Source organism: Chelonoidis abingdonii, chromosome 2 (assembly GCF_003597395.2).
Source record: "Chelonoidis abingdonii isolate Lonesome George chromosome 2, CheloAbing_2.0, whole genome shotgun sequence".
In the NCBI taxonomy this organism is placed as follows: Eukaryota; Metazoa; Chordata; order Testudines; family Testudinidae; genus Chelonoidis; species Chelonoidis abingdonii.
The window spans coordinates 83,248,692-83,273,799 of record NC_133770.1 but is presented as its reverse complement, the minus strand read 5'-3'; the positions used below and the strand labels follow the sequence as shown (position 1 = coordinate 83,273,799).

General features: G+C 41.3%; 1 protein-coding gene across 1 annotated transcript in view; it reads left to right on the top strand.

Annotated features, from left to right (window-relative positions):
* The window catches only part of MRPL3 (mitochondrial ribosomal protein L3), a 70,356-nt gene that overhangs the window by 11,809 nt on the left and 33,439 nt on the right, over positions 1–25,108 (top strand). The window contains exons 4-6 of the mRNA XM_032805880.2: positions 4–102; positions 4,596–4,695; positions 6,896–6,956. Coding sequence (XP_032661771.1) covers positions 4–102; positions 4,596–4,695; positions 6,896–6,956 — 260 coding nt within the window. The remainder of the gene's footprint in view (positions 1–3; positions 103–4,595; positions 4,696–6,895; positions 6,957–25,108) is intronic.

The following is a 25,108-nucleotide window of genomic DNA, read 5'->3' as shown; positions in this document are numbered from 1 at the left end:
AAGGTGAAAGACTGCCATGTTTTAAAGTACGCACCAAAGGAGGAGTATAATGGAAAAACAGCTACCCTAATTGTTGGAGGGAAAAATTCATCTCCTTTTTATGTAAGTGTACTACTTCCTTTTTTGGTTAGAATTGTTATTTCTATAAGGATCACTAATTATAAATGCTTTTAGACAAAACAGTAATATATTAAAAGGTGTTGTTTAGTCAAAGTTGAGTCGGCAGCCATCCATGTTTCAGTGGCTCATCTTTGTCTGTCACTCACCCTTACACACTCATGTGTCATTGGGTGGTGTGCGTGGGTGGGAGGAACTTGGGTAGGAGGAAGGGTCCATTCTCACTTCCCTCCCTTTGACTCAACCTTCCGAAAAATCTGGGAAGTGAAGACAACTCTATTAGCATTTTTTCCCCTCTTGGAAGTGGTAGAAGGCTATATTTTTGAAAGCTTCTTTGAAGCATGGTTTTCTATTGGTTATGGAGGGAGCTGCAAGAAATGAGAACATGCAGTAGCAGTGGATGGGGGAGCAGGTACTTAGCTCTACAAACTTGCATTGGACTTAATTTGGGATCTTGGCCCACAAATTTAAAAAACCACTGGAATAGGGGAGTTACTGTGGGCCTCTTTTGATTCTGATAATCCTTTGGATAATCTCATTTATATAATTGGTGGATGTATCCTGATTTATTCATTTCTGCTTTAATTTTACCATTGTTTTATTTGCTCATTTGCATATAGTATTCCTGAACGAAGAATTAAACTATAAACTTAAAAATATGCACAGTTGTGAACATAGCTTATTGATGATGGTGTCACAAACCACTAATTTGTTTAACAGTTCTAGATGTCTGATGCAAAAGTCCAAGTCAGTCTTCAATGGCTGAAGCAATTTAGCAGTTTTGTCAGTCCCAGGGGGAAAGATTGAATCCTGATGGGAAACCTAGTCTTCCTTCAAAAGAGCACATTTTTTTGTGATTCATTATGTTTATAAAACAGTATCACACTTCTCTTTGCATTGTTCTTGCGATCATGTCGGTTTGACCCAAACAGATACAAAAAGGCATTACATGACTTATTTGGAGATCTGTTTGTTTGTTTTTTCTTGAGGGCTTTTACCTCAGTTTTTCTAGTAGAGAGTCTACCCAAAATCTTAGTTTTATTTAATGCTTGCATGTGCACATCTCACCAATGTTCACTTTGGTTTCCACATGTCTTGTCTCTCTGGTGCATGTCCACTACTAAAGGAACATTTTTCGCTTGGTGAAATTACACCGGTGATCCTGGCTGTGTTAGATCAAGATTGACAAAAATCAAAGGAATCTAGTCATTCTGAAACTGATGGTGCACCAGGGAAACACAACTGTGAAGGAATGCATATGTGATAGTCCTGACTGCTCAACAGTGTCTTCTTGCTTGGCTGAGTAACAAAATACATGGAAAATACAGGATTCATGCAATCACGTGTCCAATTTAAACTGCTCTTATTGTTATCTGCATAGCTTTCTTTGATGCACAATGATCTAAAACAGTGGTTTTCAAACTTTTGTACTTGTGACCCCTTTCACACAGCAAGCCTCTGAGTACGACCCCCGTTACATTAAAAAGTGTTTTTAATTTATACACCTCTACCTTGATATAATGTGACCCGATATAACACGAATTTGGATATAACATGGTAAAGCAGTGCGTCGGGGTGGGTTGGGGCTGTGCACTCTGATGGATCAAAGCAAGTTCGATATAACGCGGTTTCACCTATAATGCAGTAAGATTTTTTTGGCTCCTGAGGACAGCGTTATATCGAGGTAGAGGTATATTTAACACCATTACAAATCCTGGAAGCAAAGCAGGGTTTGGGGTGGAGGCTGACAGCTCACGACTCTCCTCCCCCCCCCCCCCCAAAATAAAATAACCTTGCAACCTCCTGAGGGATCCCGACCCCCAGTTTGAGAACCCCATATCTAAAATATCAGATTGTTGACTATTGTTTATTAAATTATCTATGTTCCTTCCTAGGAAATTGTTGCTTTTTTCTGGATAATTCTATTAATTAGGTTATTTTATTTTTATTTTTTTTAATGGATACGGTTGAATACGTTTATATAGATCTGGACCTTGCCTGGTAATTTCTGAGGTTGAATCTTGAGTAAATTTGTTCCATAAAATTACATAGCTTAAAAGAATTTGACACAGGTTATTTTATTTCTGTACAGTTTACACTTGTTCTGGACTCTGCAAATATAATAATACCTTTTTCTGGTTTACATTGAAACTTGAAGTTTCATCCTCTTTTTATATCTATCGCTTTATTATTTTCTTCCAAATGTGAGTTCGAAAAGCTAAACTGTGAAAAACTAGTCCTGTGTTGTGTCAGCATAATTAACTTGTTTCATTAGTTGCCCATAGAAACATCTGTCCTCTCCAGATTTTGACTGTGACTCACTTTAGTGAATTGTCAGATGAATCCCTTAGTAATTTCACTAACAATGAAGGTTTTATGTATTTCTTTTAAATTTCAAATTATTTTAAAAAATAAATAAATACATTTTTAGGAATATGAGGTTTTTTTAGCTTGACAAATGCCATTGTGTTCCAAGTGGATAAACTTTCTGAATTATTTTTTTAATGAACAGTTAATTGGTCTCCTTTCCAAAATGCATGATACTGTGACTGTTTTATTGATAACTTTTAAAAAACAAACTAACTCTGGTTTTGAGGTCCATTAATCATTTTGAAGATGTAGTCTGATTTGCAGCAGTCCATACTATATTATTCAGAATGCTTTCAATAGACCTTTTAAAATGGTATTCACTTGAGAACATATTGAATATCAATGTTGCCATTTAAAAATCTTTTTTTCCCCATTTTTGCAAGGAGGCTAAGTGATGTTTTGTGTACATAAAAATACCTACCTTTGTCTTCATCCATTAGAGCACTTGATGAAATTTTGTTTCATTTGCTGAAGTCTGGCAATAGAAAGCTATAGTCAGATGTTTTAGTGAAAAAATGGAAAAAAGCTTTCTTATCCCTTGATGACTTCAGTATGTTTTTTTTTTTTTCAGTCATTCTAATCCTCCTCACAAGCCCATTTTGAATACATATCGTTAAGCATTCAGTTTCTGGTAAACTAAACTAATGTAATTTTACTTTCCAGTCTAAATCAAGACTTACTTAAAAATATCTGATAAAGGAGATACCTATTTTATTTTTCAATTCTGCAAAGACTGCAGTACAGTCTACATGTAATCAGTCATCAGACCAATAATACAATCAACTTTGGAAAATATATAAATAGATTAATCATGATCATTTTAAAAATATTTTGTTTAAAATGTTTTACTATATGAATGCAAGACAGCAAATCATTTTTAAAAAATAGTGCACTGCGGAACTCTATATCAGCATTTCTACTTGAGTGGAGGAGGAACATTTTCATAAAGATGTTTTGTTTTGTTGGTCTCTGATGAATTAGAAATCAAAGGAATTTTATAAATTGGTTTCTAACCAAGCATAATATGTTCTTTGCTGTTCTTATAAAATGTATTTACATATAGTTATTAATAAAATCATGGGCAATATGCAGATTTTTCAAATGATGCTAAACAACCTTCAGAGGTGTCCAGATCAATTTGTCTGAAAGTTCAGAGAAGTGTTTTTATTGGGAAAAGGATAATTTCAGAGAACTTTTTGAAAGTGACCCCCTTAAAGATGGGATTATCCAAGTGTGACACTGCTGTCAGTTGTTCAAATTGCTTTCTAGAAGGTTTCATTTGAAGAAAAATATTAGCTGAGCCACTGTATACAATTTCAGTTTTCATACACTTGGTTTCCATTTGGTTGGTACTCTGTCAGTGCTATAATGTTTCTAAAAGGCAGCTGCTGCTATGTCTGATAAAATAAAAAGATCTTGTTTGTAACCAAAGATTATTTGTCATTGAAATGAATTATTTATATTTAAAATAAAAATAAATACATAAAAACTTTGTTCTTGGGGTCTTCTGCCGTTGTGCTGTGTGAAGCCCCATTTGCTTCAGTGGAACTATAGGCTTTTATAAAATTAAGTACTTCAAGAAGTCTCTGCAAGATCAGGGCTTTAGATTATGTCGCTGGCCTGAAGGGTTTACAGTCTATAAAACTACATACATCTTGCAGCACTGTAAAAAGGTATCATTAGTACAAATGTGCATTTATAATGACAACTGAAATAGAGATTACATTTTAAATTATGGTTAGTGAAAATGTATTATAAATACAAATTTAAAAAGCAGTAATAAATATTTGTATACATGAAAAAAGTGATGACTGGCTTCTCCCTCCTAGCTCTGGAAGTTTTTACAGATCCCTTGGTGTTAGTGACACAGTCTAAATGTGCAGTGATCATACGATAAGATTGATGGGTCAAATGGGAGCCAACAATGGAAAATAGGAAGTTCATGAAAAAGTTATGCTACAGTAATTTATTATAAAGTTAAGTCTTTCTTGAAAGTAAAAATACAATGTGGCATTTGTTTTTTAAGTAGTGTTAACAGTTGTAAACATTTTTTGGAGATTCACTGAATTTATAATTTAATTTCACTTGTTTTTATGGGTTTCTTTCAGAAACCAGAGTCAGCACTGGAGGTTTTCAGGGAAGCAGGAGTACCACCAAAGCAGAAAACTACAATATTTAAGGTGTCAGATAATGCTATAATTAAGCCAGGTAATCTTTTTGAGCTGGGATACATTACATGTATGACTTACTCTTGGTTTAGACTTACATAAACAGGACATTAAGGTAGGTGACCAGATGTCCTGATTTTATAGGGACAGTCTCAATATTTGGGGCTTTTTCTTATATATGCTCCTATTACATCCCCCACCCCCCACACCCTGTCCCTATTTTTCACACTTGCTGTCTGGTCAACCTACATTAACATGGGATTGATTTTTAGGTATGAAAGTGAATTAAATAAATATTTTTCCCTTGTATTACTGGGGCCAAATCAAATTTTTGAAAAGGAGGAAAATAGAAAATAGCCTTTGTTTTCTGTGGGTGGAGAAAAAAATTGTCATCTTTTGCCATTTCTTCTTTTTGTAGCAAATCAGTTCCATCCCTTGGAAAAGTTGTTTAATGCAAACTGACTAAAATGCAAATGAGTGTTAGAAATGAATGTGACTACATTTCCCAAAAGGACTTTGGCACTTTTATAAGGACACCATAAGTGATGTTTTGCAAGAGGTTGGAAAAGTTGCTGTTTAAGAGGTTTCAGTCTTCTCTGTGCTTCCCTGGTTGAGACAAATTAGGTGCCTCTTGAAATGGCATTGTTTCAGACTATTTGAGGCAGAAAGGATTCAGCAAAATGGAGCATTGGTTTCCATTGAGAATTTTGTCTTTTAACCAGAAGATTTGGACATTTAACCTTCATAAAAATTGTTTTTTAAATTTTTCAGGATATATTAGTATGTGAATTTGGTTGTTTGTATTACATGCTTTTGCCAATATAATTTTGCTTCAAGCATTTTATTAATTTCTTAATCATTAGTTTTATTAAAAGAGGGTCCTAATGGTCTATTTAAAATATTATGACTTCTTTGGTAGTCAGGCAAGAGAGTCTACAAACAGATCTTAAACTTTATTGCGGCTACTCAGTAGTAGTATCCAGTATGGCATACGGAGAAAGTGTGATCTGATAATTGAAGCAAAGGCTAAAAGTTGGGAGCATTTAAAGTCCTAAATATGTACTACAAATGTTACTGCATCATCCTCCATCTTTCCTCTCTTATCTCAATTGTTTGCCCTGGGCTGGCTGGCTGTCTTTTTCTTGGGGCTAGTACACTTATACACACTTCATTATTTATTTATACTAGATGTCGAGATTTTTCTATTTGGTGATTTAGTAGAGGGTCACATCATCACTATCTGCAGTAACTGACAGATCTGACATTGATAGAGTGGAGTGATTTTAAATTACTTGATTTTTGTTTTTAAATTGATTTACGTCAAGTTGAGGATTTGTAAAACTAATCTGAGAATTTGGTATTGCAAATTTAGATTAAAATTTATAAAGAACTAAATTATCAAAGCTTTTTTTTAAATGCCACTATTAGAGTATGTTGTTTTTGAATTTTACGGGACTGCTATGAGCAAAAAACAAAATATTGAAAACTAACGCTCTGATGCTGCAAGCAGTTAAGCAGATAGGTAATTTTATTTGCATGAATAGTCCCATTTGCTTTAATAGGACTACTCATGAATTTGATTTTCAGCACATGCATTGTGTCTGCAGAACAAGGGGCTAAAATTATACTTTTGTTAAAAACTTTTTTCTTAGTGTCATATAATCTTTGCCACACCAAAATAAATTGCTTCATTGTTAACACTGAAAAATTATTTAGTTGTATAATACATTAACAGAGTTATTTAGAACTTTTTTTTATACACACAGCCTAAAATTTTCAAAAATAAGAGAAAAAAATCGGGCTCAAAAGGGATCTGAAAATGTAACCACTGCAAACCTAGCACAGGGTGTTTGCATGTCCATTTTGTGTTTGAGCTTATTGTATTTTCTCAATAAAGATGTTAAGGATCCTTAATTTGCCTTTTTCAGCATAGATGAGCATCTTAAGTGTGAAACGTTTTAGTTGTAAAAATCTCTCCGTAAAATCTGAAATTGTATTAATAATTGGGAGACTGAAGAAACAAGTACAAAACAACCAATTTAGCAATTTAAGACTATAAAATGGGATGAAAATAAAGAAGTAGTTATACATACATTTAAAAAAAATAAGTTTTTTTTTTTTTAGAGAATCAGGATTTAAATATTTCCTTTTTAAAATTATTTAACAACTGTGGATGCGAACAGGATAATGGTTCACATTTGAGCACTTAATTGAATGGTATATTTTCCCTCCCTTTTAAGGTACACCTCTGTATGCAGCTCACTTCCGTCCAGGGCAGTTTGTGGATGTCACTGCGAAAACGTAGGTTCCTAACTTTTTTTAATATATTGTATTTACCTTTCAGATCTTTTTCATTTATTTTTCTTTTCTCTTTTGTCCTAATATTAATTGTTGGCAAAGGTAGACTGAAAAAAAACACATACATTGTAGAATAATCTGGGGTTGTGTGGGGGGATGCATTTGTTAATATGGTACAGTATAATGAGTGTGTCCCTCTGTTAGTATTAAAGATGGTTGGCATTCCGGTGTAAGCTTCTGTCCCGAGTTTGCATCAGGGATAGTTGTGGGTATGAGTTAGGCTGAATTTAAATTGTTTGTTTGCAGTGTTTCACAACGCTTGTCACATTCCTTTGTAGAATTTCTAGTTCTTACGGTCAACAGCAGTATAAAGTGAGGCCAGAGGATCTTGTTATATGACTAAAGGCTGCTGCTCTCTTCTGAGGAGTAACTTGATAAGGAAAAAGATGTGAATGAAAGTTTGTGAATGGGAAACACACTTTAGATAGGAAATTGTTTCAAGATGGGAAAGGCAGAAGGAGTCTTCCAAAAACATTGCAAGAGAGCGGAGGTGTGAGAGGAGGGACAAAAAAGAATGGATATGCATGATATAAATACACCTCTACCCCAATATAATGCTGTCCTTGAAAGCCAAAAATCTTTTTGTGTTCTCGGTGAAACCGCGTTATATCGAACTTGCCCTGCCTCCCCGGAGCACTGCTTTACCGTATTATATCCAAATTTGTGTTATATCAGGTCATGTTATATTGGGGTAGCGGTGTACCAATGTAAATCTTTTATATAGGCCTTTTTACACTATCGTGTGGGGTCGATCTAAGATACGCAGCTTCAGCTATGTGAATAGCGTAGCTGAAGTCAGTGTACTTAGATCTATTTACCACACTGTTGTCACAGTGGTAAGTTGACAGCTGACGCTCTCCCGTCGACTCCGCTTGCGATTCTGATGGAGTGCTGGAGTCGATGGGGGACCACTGGATTGATCCCTGCCCACCAGTCTGTCAGGTAGTATAGACAAGCCCTACGAGGTGGCACCGTTTCTTGTGTCCCGGTTCAGTTGCAGATGTTCTTAATATTCTCCTCCATAGCAATTGTAGGTTGGTAAAATTTGGCATGAATTGTTCTATAAAACCAAAGAGTCCCAAATCCAGGATTTCCAAAAAATATTAAAAGGAACCTTGTTCAGAAAAAAACAAACTAAGCTAAATTTAATGTTCTTTACTTCACCTATTTTTTGTTTCAAATAATTACAATCTGTTCGATTTCCCCCTCCCCACCGCCTGCCCCTTAAGTTTCTCACAAACTTCTTGCCAGGCTTCTCTATATTTAAAAAAAACCCCCAAAAACTCCAGTATTAAATAACTTCTTTTTGGCAGCGAAGCATTCATGAGAAACTTCAAGGAGTTGAAGTAAAAAAAGTGGTGAAAATTACGACTATAGTGGCCATTTTCTAGTTACTGAAATAAACAGGTGAATTGCATTGTTAATCAGAATTGATTTTTACTGATTTCACCATTCTTAAATAAATTTTATTATTAAGTGTTTTTATTAAATAAATGTAGATGTTGTTTCATCATACCTAAACATGAAGGAGGGCTATTTTAGTTGGAACAAATGACTATTTTTAATGCTTATTTTTGTTGATTTAGCACTTTTCTTCCATATCGCCATGCTGCTAGAGTGTGTGCCAAAGCATATCATTCAGCATAGGTGCTCTGATATTACCATATTATATGAGGGGCAGGTGGAGTGCTATTTAGGAAGATATTTTATTTGTACTACATTTATTTCCTAGGAATCTCAATTATGGAATGGGAGCCTGTTGTGGTAGGCACTATACAGATATGTAACAAAGGCAATAATTTCTGCCTGAGAGTGCTCACAATTGATGTGACCGATGGAATATAACAATTGGATGAAACAGACACACTGACTGGTGGACTAGAAGGATGTTTAGGCACTTTCCTAGCCAATGTCAGACCTGAATAATTTGTCAGCATCAGGGCAGAGAGGTAGGTTTTGTAGAGGATAACGTGGAGGTTTACTGTAATTGATGGGGAGTTTTTCCTATGCATGTGAAACGGATGAGAGAAGATTCAGAGGTACTGGAGAAAGAAGCCCATAAGCGGGCAATCAAGGCTGCCATGACTAGCAGAGTAAAGATAGTGTTCAGTAACTTAATATATCTGATACAGAGGACGGGGATAGAGAGTCAACGGCCTCTAATGCAAAGACAAAGAACTTGTGATTGATTTGGTGAAGGAGGGAGAGCCAGTGGAGGGATGCAAAGAGAGAGGGTTAATGTGGTCAGAATGGCAGGTCAGGAAATGACCCCAGCAGCAGCATTTTGAATAGACATGCGGTGTGTGGGAGCAACAGGGTTGCCAAACACCTACAATATGTGGTCTGTTACATTTTTTTTCCACATCCCAGCCTTTCTTCTCTGCTAACAAGCATCGCTATACCTTCCCTTGTAGGGTAGGAGGAATGGTTTCTTCTCACATCACTGTGAATACTAGTTTAGGGTTCAAATGATAGAGGGTGCATTCTGTGACCAAAAATCAGTTTTATCCTTTCTGAGACCTGCATAATATCCACTGGTCTAGACAATTGGAATCCCAAATCTCCTTATTTCAATAAAGTGCATTTGTGTCATGATGTACTACTAAGCAGGCCCTGTCTCTACTCCTGTTTCCCCTTTTGTGAACTGGAAATCCCTAACTCCTTCTGTAAGAGTGTTGAAAGATTTAATTGGCTAATATTTTGTTCAGTGCTTTGAAAATACAAAGTATTATGGGGTGCCTACATGGGGAAATGGACTGGAATAGCTGTAGTGGAATAAGCTATAGCTATATTAGAATAACTCCCTGTGCAGAGTTATTCTACTCTGAAATAAGTAACTTCATTTGGGAATAATGCCCGCATGGGGAATTATTCTTGCATAGCTATACCAGAATATCTTATTCCATTATAGCTATGCCAGTCAATTTCCCTGTGTAAACAAATCTTTTTATTTTTGTTTGTTAGGGAAAAAAGCCCAGAAAAGTGTAATGTTCTGGGATGGACCGTGTGTATGTGGGGGTAGATACCAGCTTAGGAAACGAAGGTATTGTATATGTTTTTTAAAAAAAGTTCAATACCTTAGACAATATATGAAGAAAAATCTCTTTCAGACCACAGTAGATGAGGTATCAATCAGAATCAATTTTTTGGTAGAAATAGGAAAGTAAATCCTTGCTTCTGTTATGTTTGTGGGACGTGGCAGCACATTAAAATCAACTTTCTATCTGTCTTGGAAGACTAGTCCTATTAACAAAACACAGTAGCTTTGCAAACTATCATTAGTACATTAATTGAACATAGGTGATGATTGTTCTTAGAACACTTCAAAAAAAAGCCCCTGAGTGCTTTGCTTTTTTTTTTTTTTTAATAAATTAAAAATAATCTTTCAGAAGCTAAAGGGCCATCCTAAATGTCTACATAGGAAGGTTCCTGGGGAAAGAACTATGTCTGTACATTTCCAGATACAACAAAGGTGCTATCTAATAATTATTGTATATACTCAATCATAAGCCGGTTCGTTTATAAGCCGGCCCCTCTTCCTCTGCCCCTCCCCCATGTATAAGTTAAAATATAACCCGTTCATAAGCCGACCCTATAATTCAAGGGTCAGCTCCCGGGCCATCAGGATAAGCCACTGGTGTTCCAAGATGGTTTGTTTACCTTGAGTGTCCGCAGGCACGGAGGTAAACAAAGTGTCCCGGCATGCCAGCTGCTTACCCTGACGGGCTGGGACAGCAACTGGTGGGGAAATTTTTTGCGGGGGAGAAGCTGGGAGTCAGGGGAGTAACCCCTGACAACACCCCACATGACCCCACCCCTAGCCTGGGACCTCCACGCTCTCCCCAGCCCATCCTTTCTTATCTGGGGAGGACCAGGGAAGGATGTCTCTGACCTGGCTGGAGCTGCTCTGGCAGGCTGGGCAGCGTGGCCGCAGCTTGCTCTGGTAGGCCAGACCGGGTGGCGCAGCTGCAGCATGTTCCAGTGGGCTGGGCTGGGTGGCACAGCCACAGCGTGCTCTGGGGGGTGGGGCCGAGCGGCATGGCTGCAGCCTGCCAGCCCCGGAGCTGCAGCTGCTTTAGAGGCTGGGGGGAGAGCAGCGTGGCCAGAAGCAGAGAGACGCTGGCCCCACCTCTTCCCTTCTGGTTCTACTGGATGTGCTACCTCTCCTTGCTCCCTCTGTTTGGGGGAGGGGCTGTGCCCCACCTCTCCCTCTCTATACCCATTTATAAGCCGACTCCCGTCTCTGGTGATTTCCTTTTTCACTAAAAAAAAAAACTTGGTTTATGAACGAATATATACAGTAATGTGTTTTATGAAATAGATGTCAGCAGTATTTTTAAAAAAATCAAGATATAGGAAAAGTTTCCTTGTGGAGGTGTGAGCGAGTTAAAGATCATATATAATTTACCAATATATCTTGCTAGAGGCTATTTAGAATTATTTGGAAACTAAATATAGAACTGGTTTCCTGGCTTCTTTCAGTCTGTGTGGCTGATCCACCCCATCTTTTGAGTTACGAGTTGTAATCTAGAATATCTTTTCCCTCCAGTTATTTGCCAGATAATTTTTAAAACCAGATATCTAAATTATTTATTCCTAATGCTGCTTTTGGCAGTCTGTTCCATATAATCTATCTATGCAGCTCTTAATATAGAAATTACTCTCAAATTCTTAACTCTCATCATTAACCTTAGGGTTTCTTATCACGTTTTGCTCTCAATGTGATTCTGTAATCTTTCCAGTGCTCCTCTGTATCTGATGTGTTATAAATTTCTTCATGTACCTCTTTCTACCTCTACTTTTTTGTGTGTGTTTTGCTCATGTACATTGGCCTTTTTTCTGTAATTCTATGTTTACCATTAGATTGCCTCATGACCCCTTGGCAAACATTAAATTATCTTTGAATACATTCAGTTTCCCCTTTGTGCTCTTTACTTGCTTCCATTCAGTTTTATCCAACGTTGCCTCCAAAACACTTATGTTCCCATCTTTTTGGTTTCATTCTAAGCTTTTTTAATGGATGCAGCTGCCTGAACAGCCATTCATAAGTGCATTGCTCAGTGAGCAATGGTATAAAAATATCCCAGAAACCTTTGAGCTGTTGGAGGCAAGGGGATTCCTTGAAAAATGCCCACAGTGTTTAGGGCTGCCACTAGCTGTTTAGACAGTATGCACTGAGCTGTATAGTAGTAGGTAGCTTTAACTAATAGAATACTTTAGTTTGCTTTAACTCGGTCAGACGTCTGTCAGAACCCAATTACATCAACCATGGTTCTTTGGGATTTATAACTGTGAAATGGCTAGGCACACTTCCAATTTTGTGTGGATTAGCTTTAACAATACAACACCACCTGTTAGTGAGCAGAGACCACTGTCTGTCATGTTGACCAATATTTTTTTATTGTTTATTTGTACTTCCTCATTGAGCTGTATCCATCTGTTATAGACTCATAGACTTTAAGGTCAGAAGGGACCATTATGATCATCTAGTCTGACCTCCTGCACAACAGGCCACAGAATCTCACCCAGTTATCTCTTGTCTTATACTAAGTGTAAACCCTTTTTGCTCTGTGTTTGTACAGCACCTAGCATAATGCGGTCTTGGGCTCCTAGACACTCCAGTAATACAAATAATGATAACACTGATCATCGATCGCTGTGAACATTGAAAGAGTTTGGAGATGCTGGTTACTAATGAGTTGTAATGCTTTCTGGCCCATGCTTTCAGCCTGAGATAGTCCATGGGTTGTGATTGGAAATGCTGCCTGGGAATACAGAAAGTTCTACTTTACAGTAGTTTACAACTGCTTTATGTAGTTGTCATTAAAAATATGCCTGCAATGAAGGGTTTGGAACGGCAGTGATTCTCTGCTGACTGTGGAAGACCTATTGATTTAAACTCACTTTCTCATTCTCTGTCTCCCTGTAACCGGGCGGGCACTCACCCCTGCGGCACCTCCTGCTGGTCACTTCGGGAATTAGCTCAAATTCCAGCTCGGAGCACCCTCAGCAGGCCGGTGATCCACCTTGTTTCCTGCTACAGGCCCCGTGTCCCTCCCTGGACCCCGGTGCCCCTTTTACGTGGGGTTCTGCCCTCTGGCAGCAACCCCTTTTCCTTAGGGGTTTCCCCTCCCTGGGAACCCCCCACCCTCTATCCCCACTTTGCTTCAGTGTAGGCTACTGCCAGTCATTGTCTAGCCCCACACCCTGGGGCAGACTGCAGTATCAGCCACTCATCATCAGCAAAGGGGTTTGGACCTGCTGCCTTGGCCTACCCCTGGATTGCACCCTACAACTCCAGTACGTCTTGGCCTAATTCTAGGCTGCAGCCTAGGGCTTTCCAGGCAGGGGCTCCCCAGCTCCTCTGCCTTTCCCCAGCACTGCTTTACTCTAGGTACTTGCTCTGGTTCTTGACAGCCAGGCCCTTCTCCCTCTACAGGCAGAGGAAGACTGTCTGCCCTTGGCTTCCCTGGCCGCCTTATTAGGCCCTGCGGCTCAGTTTGGGGCGTGGCCCCAGCTGCAGCCACTTCCCCAATCAGCCTAGCTTAAAAGGCTACTTTCTCCAGCCCTGGCCCCTTCCCTGGGCTGTTTTTAACCCCTTCAGGGCCGGAGCAGGGATCCACCCTGCTACACTCCCACAAAATGTTGCTATACTCTTCCGTAGAAAATACTGCTCTTTCAGCATGTAGGTCATAGTGTGTCACTGCTTTGGTTCACTGATATGACAGATTATTCAAGAACGCAAGTATCTGTGTAATGCAGAGGTGGGAAAACTACAGTCCGCGAGCCATATCCGGCCCATGGGACCATCCTGCCCAGTCCTTCAGCTCCCGGCCAGGGAGGCTAGCCCCTGGCCCCTCCCCCACAGACATGCCACCACCCGGGCAGTGCTCTGGGCGGGGGGCTGTGAGCTCCTGCTGAGCAGAGTAGCAGTGTGTCTAGCTTTGGCCTGGCGATGCGGCAGTGAGACATGCTGCTCTGAGTGGCATGGTAAGGGGGCCAGGGCCGGGTGGGTTGGATAAGGGTCGGGGGATCCCGGGGGGCAGTCAGAGAGCAGGGGGAGGTTGGATGGAGTAAAGGTTCTGCGGGGGGCGGGACAGGGAACAAGGAACAGGGGGGTTGGATAGGTGTGGGGTCCCGGGGGGCCTGTCCAGGGGGCGGGGGTGTGGATAGGGGTTGGAGACAGGGAACAGCGGAGTTGGATAGGCGTGGGGTGATGAGGGGCCTGTCCAGGGGGTGGGAGTGAGGATAGGGGACAGGGAACAAGGGGGGTTGGATAGGCATGGGACCCTGGGGGGTCTGTCGGGGTGGGGGTGTGGATAGGGGTTGTGATGGGGAACAAAGGGGGTTGGATAGACATGGGGTCCTGGTGGACAGTTAGGGGTGGTTAGGGGACAAGGAGCAGGGGGGGTTGGATGGGTTGGAGGTTCTGATGGGGGCAGTCCAGGGGCAGGAAGTGGGAGAGGGCTGTTTGGGGAGGTACAACCTTCCCTACCTGTCCCTTCATACAGTTTTGCAACCCCACTGTGGCCCTTGGGCCAAAACGTTTGCCCGTTCCTGGTGTAAGGGGATGGAATGGCATACTTTCCTTCTCAGTAACATAATGAATGGGGTTGCTGAGTCTACTTTGCTTTTTGGGGAACCAACCTTGACTGTTGAACTGTGTAGTTTACTATTGTTCCTGTGACTGGGACGTCTGTTCTCTCATGCTCAGCTCCCACCTTCCACACACACTCTGTATATATTCTTCCATCCCCTTTGTTCTTTATTATGACTTCCTTTCTACACAGTATTTTTCGCTCTTCTTTTATAACTTAAGAAAACCCATAGGTTTTAGATTCTCAGTCCTTCTCGGAGGTTGTTCCTACAATACCAAAGTTCAAAGAGGTGGAAAAGGTAATTTCATACATTTTGAGTATTTTGATAGTTTATGTGAATTGAAAGTGATGAAAAATTACAGTGGTAGTTGTCCTTGGCTATTTTTGCAGCATTTGACTCTCATCCAACTAATGCCATTATAAACCTAAAGCCAATAATTCTTAGAATTCACTAGCTTTGCCAATAAGTGGTTCATGTAAACTTGTTTTTAAAAATGTATTTTTATGTTCACAGAGCTTCATGCACAACACTTTAAAGAGCTCTAGAGTCTTAAATCCAATATTAAAGAAATATTTCCTAAGTATAGTGCAGTTGCGGCAGATACAATGGTATTTCATAGCTGGTGGAATGCCATTAGCATTCTTACCATAATGCATTCTTCCAGATTACAGCAAAATACACCATAACTGAAGTACCAAAATTCAAGGTCTCTGAATTAGATGTGTAACCATACTGCTGCTACTATGTATAATGTTATAGATTTCTTTTAGAGAAAATGGGTTGCTTTCACCTAGATGTTTAAAGAACATTGTGAAATATAATTCTTTAAATTTAATCGCACAAACAGAATGAGTTGTATGCAGTATTACAGTGAATCTAACACACTATCATCCTTGACAAAGTTAAACTGAAAAATAAGCCCTTGTGGGAAGATATTGAAAATTCAGAATGTTAAAATTCCTAGTTTAGTGCACTCTGAGGTCTAACAGTTCTTGATAAACCTTATTTTTCTTTTCCTAAAAAGCTCTTTGTTTTGGAGTTACCCTGAAAAGCATTTATTGCAAGGATGCAATCTTACTTTCCATCTTAGTCAAGAAGAAAAAGAATAAAAAGCAATCAAAAAGCTTTGCACTTGGCTCTGCATTATTTCACGGAGATCTGATCCATGAAGTAATATAGAGTCTGAACTCATTTGTAACTTTCAAAACTGCTGGAAATGCTCTTAGAAGTTTGCTAGTTACTTCAGTGAATAGAGAATTGTTTTCCTTCAAAAACCTAATTCCAAATTCATCAGGTATATGAGATGAGGTGGTTACATGTTTTAAAAATTAGTTTTACAGAGGTTGGTTTTTAAAGAAAAACAAATTTGCCATTATTCATTTTTTCTGTTAACTTTGACAGCAAGATGAGTTGTTGCTTTTTTGAGGAAACGGCCAAAAAAGTGATTCTTACATTTCATTAGCTTCTTTCATTTCATTTTAGATAGGTTTAAATGACCAAGACGTAACATTTAGGCATACTTTGCTTCAGAAGGCAAGAAAAACAGAATAACTTGTGATTGTGGGTTTTTTTTTTTCCTTTCTAATGTTTTGTTTTTCAAAGAATGCTTTTTTGATTTTTAAATCTGGTTTAACACTGGACATTTATATTGCTAAATGAAAGCAGAGGTAGGCCTAATAAAGGCACATTACCATAGAACGGCATTTTGGCAATGAAAATAGGAGTTGAAGTTGATAGGTGATCTTCCTGTAGTGACACTTGTTGTTACATGTCTTGCTGGTGTGGTAAAGTCAGATGATCGGGTGCTGTTGTATGTGAGTGTTTTCCCTTTTCTTTGTTTGTCTTGTTGGTTGTTTAATGTAGTAAAATTCTCTGTTTTACAAGATCAGTGATTATTGTCAATTGGTAGTCGCTTGCATTTTTTAGTGTGATCATATTTGTGTTTAATCCAGCATAAAGTTTATGATATAGTTTAAAAATTCTTTTTCATAATAGACTTCAGTGGAACTGGGAACCAGAATTCAGTAGCACTTATGAAAGTGCCTTGGAAAGAGAACACACACACTTAGTTGAGGGAAAAACATAACTTTGGTTTTGAGCATCACATTTCAATTTTGAACCTCTTTTTATGTGCAAGAAAAGTGTAAAGGTTTTATTTAATGATAACTTTTATGTCGGCCGTAACCTGCAGAATGTTTCTGGCCTGAAGCATGGTATTGTTTAATCCCAACATTCTTTGGGTACGTCTACACTGCGGGATAATATCGAATTAGCTATAATCGGTCTAATAAAACTGATATTATTAAGTCGACTGTGAGTGTCCACACTAGGCATGTTAATTCGATAGTGTGCGTCCATGCTCCATGGCTTGCGTCGATTTCTGGAGCGGTGCACTGTGGGTAGCCTTTCCGTAGCTATCCCATAGTTCCCAGTTCTCCCCGCCCCTTGGAATTCCGGTTGAAAAGCCCAGTGCATGATGGGGCAGAATTCACTGTCGCTGGTGGTTCTGGGTACAGCCTCACCCCTCCCTTTGTGAAAGCAGCAGACAACCGTTTCGCGCCTTTTTCCCGGGGTGATTGAGCAAACGCCATAGCACAGCAATCATGGACCCTGAGATCAGTAACGCTATCCTGACCGTTGTCAACACCTCGCGTACTCTCGTGCTGACTATGCTGAACCATGAACTGCAAAGGCAGGAGGAGAGGAGGAGGCAGCTATTGCAGAGCGGCGACGACAGCGATGACGAGATGGAGGCTGAATTCTCCATAACCGCGGCCCCAGCGTTTTGGAGCTACTGCTATAACGGGGCATCTTCTACCCATTGAACGCCGATTTTGGGCACGGGAAACAAGCACAGACTGGTGGGACCGCATTGTTTTGCATGTGTGGGACGATTCGCAGTGGCTGCGAAATGTGTATCGCATTGCAGTGGTGCGAAAGAGCACTTTCTTTGAACTTTGTGACTTGCTTTCCCCTGCCCTGAAACGCCATAATACAAACATGAGAGCAGCCCTCACAGTGGAGAAGCGAGTGGCAATAGCCCTCTGGAAGCTTGCAACGCCAGACAGCTACCGGTCAGTCGGGAATCAATTTGGAGTGGGCAAATCTACTGTGGGGGCTGCTGTGATGCAAGTAGCCAAAGCAATCGTTAAGCTGCTGCTACGAAAGGTAGTGACTCTGGGAAACGTGCAGGTGATAGTGGATGGCTTGCTGCAATGGGATTCCCTAACTGTGGGGGGGCCATAGATGGAACCCATATCCCTATCTTGGCCCAGAGCGCCAGGGCACCCAGTACGTGAACCGCAAGGGGTACTTTTCAATGGTGCTGCAAGCACTGGTGGATCACAAGGGACGTTTCACCACATCCACGTGGGATGGCCAGGAAGGGTTCATGACGCTCGCGTCTTCAGAAGCACTACTCTGTTTAAACGGCTGCAGCAAGGGATTTACTTCCCAGACCAGAAAATAACCGTTTGGGAATGTTCAAATGCCTATAGTTATCCTGGTGACCCAGCCTACCCCTTGATGCCATGGCTCATGAAGCCATACACAGGCAGCCTGGACAGTGGTCAGGAGCTGTTCAACTACAGGCTGAGCAAGTGCAGGATGGTGGTAGAATGTGCATTTGCCGTTTTAAAGGACGCTGGAGATCATTACTTACTCGCTCAGACCTCAGCCAAACCAATGTCCCGTTTGCTTATTGCTGCTTGCTGTGTGCTCCACAATCTCTGTGAGAGTAAGGGGAGACATTTATGGCTGGGTGGGAGGCTGAGGCAAATCACCTGGCCGCTGAGTACGAGCAGCCAGAGACCAGGGCGATTAGAAGAGCACACCTGGAGGCGGTGCGCATCAGAGAAGCCTGAAAACGAGTTTCAGCACGGGCCAGGGTACGGTGTGACTGCTGTGTTGCTTCCCCTTGATGAACCCTCCGCCTTGATTGACTCATTCCCTGTAAGCAACCCACCTTCCCCTTTGATTACAGCTTGGTGAAGGAAATAAAGTCAGTATCGTTTAAAAATCCTTTATTCTTTATTAAAAGTAATTCTGTATCTTTTAAAAATCATGTATTCTTTCTTAATACTCATCCCTGTAAGCAACCCACCCTCCCCTTTGGATGTATTCTTTATTAAAAAGTAATATAAAAAAGAGCAGAGAATTATCAAGGTATCCCTGGCTGCTGTGCTTTGGAAGGAGGGGGAAGGGAAAGGCCATTAAGCACATTTCAGCGTAATTACAGCCTTTTGCTTGAACTCTCCAGGGGGGTGGAGGAGTAGGCGGGTGCAGAAAGCCTTCCCCCACGCGTTCTTACACGTCTGGGTGAGGGAGATATGGGACGTGGGGGCTTTGAGGGTGGTTATACAGGGGCTGCAGCGGCACTCTGCTACCCGCTGCTCTTCCTGAAGATCCACCATGCGTTGGAGGATAACAGTTTGAGCACGCATCAGATCCAGCGTTGCATCTCGCCACGCTGATCTTCCTGCCTACACCTCTGATCTTCCTGCCTAACCCTCTCAGATCGTTCACTGGCATCTTTCCTGTAGTTTGCTACCACATCCTTCCAATCATTCTGTTTATCCCTCTCATTGCGTGTTACTTCCATAATTTCTGTGAACATTTCATCTCGCGTCTTCTTCTTCCTCCGCCTTATCTGAGCAAGCCTTCGGGATGGCGTAGGGATGCCTGAGAAATGTGCAGCTGCATGGGGAGGGAAAACAGGGAGATAAGTATGTAGAAAGATACATTTTACAGAACAATGCTAGTACTCTTTCACAGTGAATAACACTATCCACCTTACAGAGCACATGTGATTTCACTACAAGGTCGCATTTTGCATCGTTTAAATATTCAGTGTCTGTGTGACTGGTGTGGCTTATCTCACACACAGACGCAGGTCCGGGCACCCAACTTCCATGCGGCGATGGTAAGGCTTTAAAAGTTTGACTTCTCCACCGTTCATATACACAGTGATCTATGATGCCTTGTTCCTGTTAAGAGGAACCTGCAAACCCCAAACCCCCTCTTTCCCATCCACCAACAGCGCATGGCTGCTATCATGTAAGATCGCTGCTAATGCTCACCCTCCTTCACCCCCGCAACGCGTGGCTGGTAGCTGGAAGATTCCTGCTCGCCAAACGCTGAAAACTCTGCGCTATCCTTCCTCCCATCCCCCCCGCTCTGCCCAGTAGCAAAATCGCCATGTCTGCCCCCTATTTACATTCCTGAATTTCAACCAGGTAACAATGGATGATATCACTCTCCTGAGAATACCACCGCAGGATGCAGATCGTTTGTTTCTGGAATGCCATCAGTGCCCCGGGCTCTACGCAGCCGCGCTATGTGAAGCAATGATTCCTAATTACTTGCTAAATGCATGGCGTGGAAAAGTTTCCTACAATGGGGACCGGATAAGGCTGCCTTGCCCAGAAATGTTATCATAAGGCTTTTTGAGTACCTCCAAGATCGATTCATGGAGATTTCTTTGGAGGATTTTCGCTCCATCCCCAGACATGTTAACGAAATTTTCCTGTAACTTTACTGGCTGCGAGTGCATCACAAGCCCTGATGGCAATGCAATCATTAAAAACCCCTTGTTTTAATCCGTGTTTGATATAGAATAAAGGTTCACTTACAGAGGTCGCTTCCATGGCTTCACTGTCTGGGCTTGTGGCTGGGAGGGCTGGGACTGTAATTCTGGGGTCTCAAAAAGATCCTGGCTGTAGGGGTTTACGGACTGCTGTGTGCTCTCACCAAGGTCTTCTTCATCTTCATCTTCCTCCCCATCTTCCCCCTCCGCTAAATCCTCAGACACGGTTGATATTTCAAGCCCGAAGTCTGAATCCAGGGACAGGGGTGGTATACTGGTAGCGCAGCCCCCCAAAATTGCATGCAGCTCAGCATAGAAGCGGCATGTTTTCGGCCTGAGCCTGACCTTCCGTTTGCTTCTCTGGTTTTCCGGTATGCCTGTCTGAGCTCCTTCACTTTTACTCTGCACTGCACGGAGTCCCTGCTGTGCCCTTTTTCCGTCATAGACTTTGAAATTCTTTCAAATTTTTTCATTTCGTCTTTTGGAACGGAGTTCTGGTGAGCACTGAATCCTCACCCCAGATAGCGATCAGATCGAGTACCTCTTGTGGTGGTCCAAGCTGGTGCTCTTTTTCGATTCTCAGGAGACTGCATTGTTACCTGTGCTGATGAGCTCTGCGTGGTCACCTGTGTGTGCTGAGCAGAGCCTCACGCTGGCCAAACAGGAAATGGAATTCAAAAGTTCGCGGGGATTCGGGGCTTTTCCTGTTTACCTGGCCAGTGCCTCAGTGTACTGTCCGCTGCTATCATGAGTGCCCTGGCAGAAATTTCTGAAAGCAAAATTGGGGATTGACTCACTTGGACTGAGTCAATCCTCCCTTATGGTTTCTAAAAATAGAGTACGTCCTGCCTAGAATGGGCAAGTGTATTGAAGAACCAGTGTATCAGAGAGCACAGCTGCTCCATTCAGTATTCTCAGGGGGTCCCTTTCTTATCGCACCCGTTGCTTGGCTCCTCCCCAACCTTCCTGGGTTACCAAATGGCAGGGGGCCCCCCCCCAGGAAGGTGGGAGAGTCATGAAGCAAGGGTAAGCAGTTCTTGCAGAGACCTGTTAATACTGACACAGAGAGCTGTGAGCTCTTCTAATACGGGCCTATGACAGTCCAGGCAGTACAGAATCTTTTCTTTACACAGGAAACCAGGGAGGGGGATTGAAGCCCCCAGTGCTAATCCCAATTTGAAGCTTTTGGTTCAGTTTTATTAGAGGGTTTATCCGTTCTGTCCTATGCTAACTGTGAAGAATCCAGCGGTGAGACTTGTAAAATATCGATATTACACCGTGTGAGGTATGGTTAGTAGTCTACTGACACGTCTACAACCGGGGAGATGGTGGGGGAGGGGGAGAGGAGCGGATACTGCTCTTCATGCTGCAGCATCGGCTCTACAGCAGATTCAGTACACATAGGTGACATTTAAGTACTCAGGAAATGGTTTCTTTAACTTTTATTCACGTTTGGGGTGGGAGAGACTGATGAGCTGTTCCGCTGAACCACGCCAGACACTGTTTTAGCTACAGACATTGGGCGCTCACGCAAGAATGCAAATAATTGTCAGAGACTGCTGAGGACTGTGGATAGCTGGGAGTCCTCCGCACCCCCTTCCCTTCTCCATGATCCCCGCCCTTGAACTTAGGGCGAATGTTTAATGGTCGCGGGGGTTCTGGGAAATGTCCTCAGTCATTCCTTGCTCGGGAAACATCAGCAAAAGTCTTTCACACCGTTTTCTCCTGGATTAGCCCTTGCAGACACATAGCACGGCAACCATGGAGCCCGTCTGGTTTTTATATTCTGTCACCATATGTGTTTTAGAATCCTGGAGACAGAGGCGATACTCCAGCGCTGTGCAGCAGCAATTCAGTTGCTTTGCCATGATAGCAGAATGGTACCAGTCGTTCTGTTTACCGTCTATGCCGGAGAAACAACTGCAATGACATGACGGTTATCTTCCCCTTCTGTGTACTGTCTGCTGCTATCATGAGTGCCCTTGCTGAAATATTTGAAAGCAAAATTGGGATTGACTCACTTGGGACTGAGTCATCCCTCCTTTATAGTTTATAAAATAGAGTCAGTCTTGACAAGAATAGGTCAAGTGTATTAAAGAAGCAGTGTATCACAGCACATGCTCCGTGTCAGTATTCACAGGGTGTGCCCCTGCAATACCACACCCGTTGCTCCCACCTTCCCAAACCTTCCTGTGGCTACCTGGCAGTGTGCCCCCACCCCTTTGTTGCATGAGTTATGAAGATGCAGAATAAGAATCAGAGACTTGTAGTGAGATAAAATGAGGGGAGGCAGCCTCCATGGCTATGACGTACTGCAGTCGAATCTTTTCTTTACACAGAGGAGGGGCTGATGAAGTTCAGCCCCTGTTGCTACGATGAAGACAGTTACAGCCGTTCTGTACCATTACTGGAGAAATGGGAGTCATTCCCATTTTTACCAGGCGCCCCGGCCAGCCTCAGACAGGGACGCACTTCAGGTCTGACGTGATTACCACCAGGAGGGGAGAGGAGCAAATACTGCTCTTCACTTGCAGCATCGCGTCTTGCCAGCAGCATTCAGTACACACAGGGTGACATTTACAGTAGTCAAGGAATGGTTTCTTTTACTTTCTTTCACAGTGGTTGGGGGAGGAGAGACGATGAGCTGTTCCGTGAACCACGCCAGACACTATGTTTTAAGTACAACATTGGCGCTCAGCCAAGAATGAAATATTTGTCAGAGAGTGTGGTTGAGAGTGGGATACGGATCCTCAGTACCCTGCCCTCCCTTCATGAGCATCCGTTTAGTCTCTGGCTCCGTTACGTTGTACACTGAGCGCTGTGTATCGGTTTATATTTTCAAATGCTTGGCATTTCTGTTTCTGTAACGGAGCTCTGTCTACAGATTAGTCTCCGCTACAAGCATCAGATCAGTATCTCCCTACGGGCCTGCTGGAGCTATTTGCATTTTGAGACTGCATCGCCACCCGTGCCTGATCGAGCTACGCTGGAAAGCAGGAAATTTAATTCAAAGTTCGCGCGGCGTTTCCTGTTTACTGCCCGCTTGCATCCAAGTTCAGATTGCAGACCAGACGGTCATGTGTGCACTGTGGGATACCTCTTGAGGCCATAATGTTTGATTCCGTCACATAACCGTAATCCGAGTTGTTAATATCGAATTTAGCGTACTCCTCTCGTCGGGGTAGAAGTCAGAATCGATTTAAGAGCCGCTTTATATCGAATAAATGACACGTCGTGTGAACGGGTACAGCGTTAAATCGATTTATCGGCCATTAAACCGATTAAAAGTCGCAGTGTAGACCTGGCCTTTGATGCAGACAATCCAGGAAAGGTGCTCTCTTATTACCCTTTGGACATATGCTGTGCTCTATTATACTTTTCTGCTACTTCCATTTAATGAATATTTGGAAAGGCATGACCATTACACACCAGGGATTTTGGCACTTACCAAAAAAACAAAACAAAAAAACCAGCGTTCTTGTTTTTTTGAAATAGTTGGTAGCAAAATAAGAGTCTAGACTCACTGGTATATCTTAACACCATGTTTCAGTTTTCTTAAGGTAAGTGTTACTCAAGCCTAAAAATACGTTGTGCGTTTCTAAAATATTTTGACTGAACAACTGAGGTTTTGTTTGGTTACAACATTAAAATAATGTTTTATCCCCAGAATGACACAGTAAGCATTATTTCAGATCTGTTAGGTATGACATATTTGCCACAAGCTAAGTGGTAGTTTTAAATAGGATTCTTTATTTTAAATAAGTCATCTCATTACATAGTGACATATTGCGTAAATTAAAACTGAAAAATGAGGTATTACATAGTATTATATGGTCGACTTGAACAGCTGCTTTCTCTCAGGTAAGACCAGGAGAACTGTCTATATACACTCTATATTAAATTCTATTTATCGTTATTTTCATTTCATTTCACCTCCACATTAGCCCTTGCTTTGAACCCCGATGAATGCTGCTTGATGTCTAGGACTATTTTATGGGATTTGGGTAAGCATGTTTTCAAATAGTAGCTTTTAGTGTTGAAAGGTTATGTTGAAGAAAATAACGTGTTGTAGTCATTTCATTCCGCAGAAAAGGAGTGAAGTGATGTATATTGGATTTTATAAAAGGAATGTTCTCTAGCAATTCCATTTATACTAGTGCTGTATGAAATGATAGCCAACACCACGTTCTTCAGAATGGGACCCACGTAATGCTTATGTTTGTGATGGTGATGAGAAATATTTTAGGAAATTATTTATATCCTAGGCATTTTGTCTTTGACATATCCGAATCTTTGTAAAATAATATTTGGCTATTTTTCACGATAGTGATTTGACTTTCAAATATGTATTTTCTAAATATATCATGTCAGATATGATACGTTTAACCTGATTCGTTCAAAGTGGGGTGGGTATACTAATTTTGCATAGCTTATTTGTTTATGAAAGTGCAAATTAAAGGCCCAATCTGGCAAACCCTTCCTCAAAATTAAAGGGATTATGTCCATGAGTACAAGGTTGCTCTGAGTTTGTATTAAACTACAGTTGTATTCAGTTTAAAATTGTGTGCAATGTTTGGAGAGGTTAGGTCTTGTTCAGTAGATATAGTAACGGGAAGTCAGGATATAAGACCTTGCAGGAGTTCTTTGAGACAACCATAAATCAAGTGGTAACTCCAATTACCAATAAAGTAAAATCGTAAAAAAAGGGCAGGTTTGGCCATTACCTTGTTGTGTATACCTTAAGAACAGAGTGAGAATGTCAACTGATCACATTCTAGAAGAAAGATTTACAGCAGTGTGGTACAGCTCTAATGCTGAAATATTTCAATCATCTGATTTATCTTGCGCACTCTGAGTTCAATTTCAAAATGTGTGTTAAAGAGTGGCACATGAAATGGAGCACCTTTTGAGG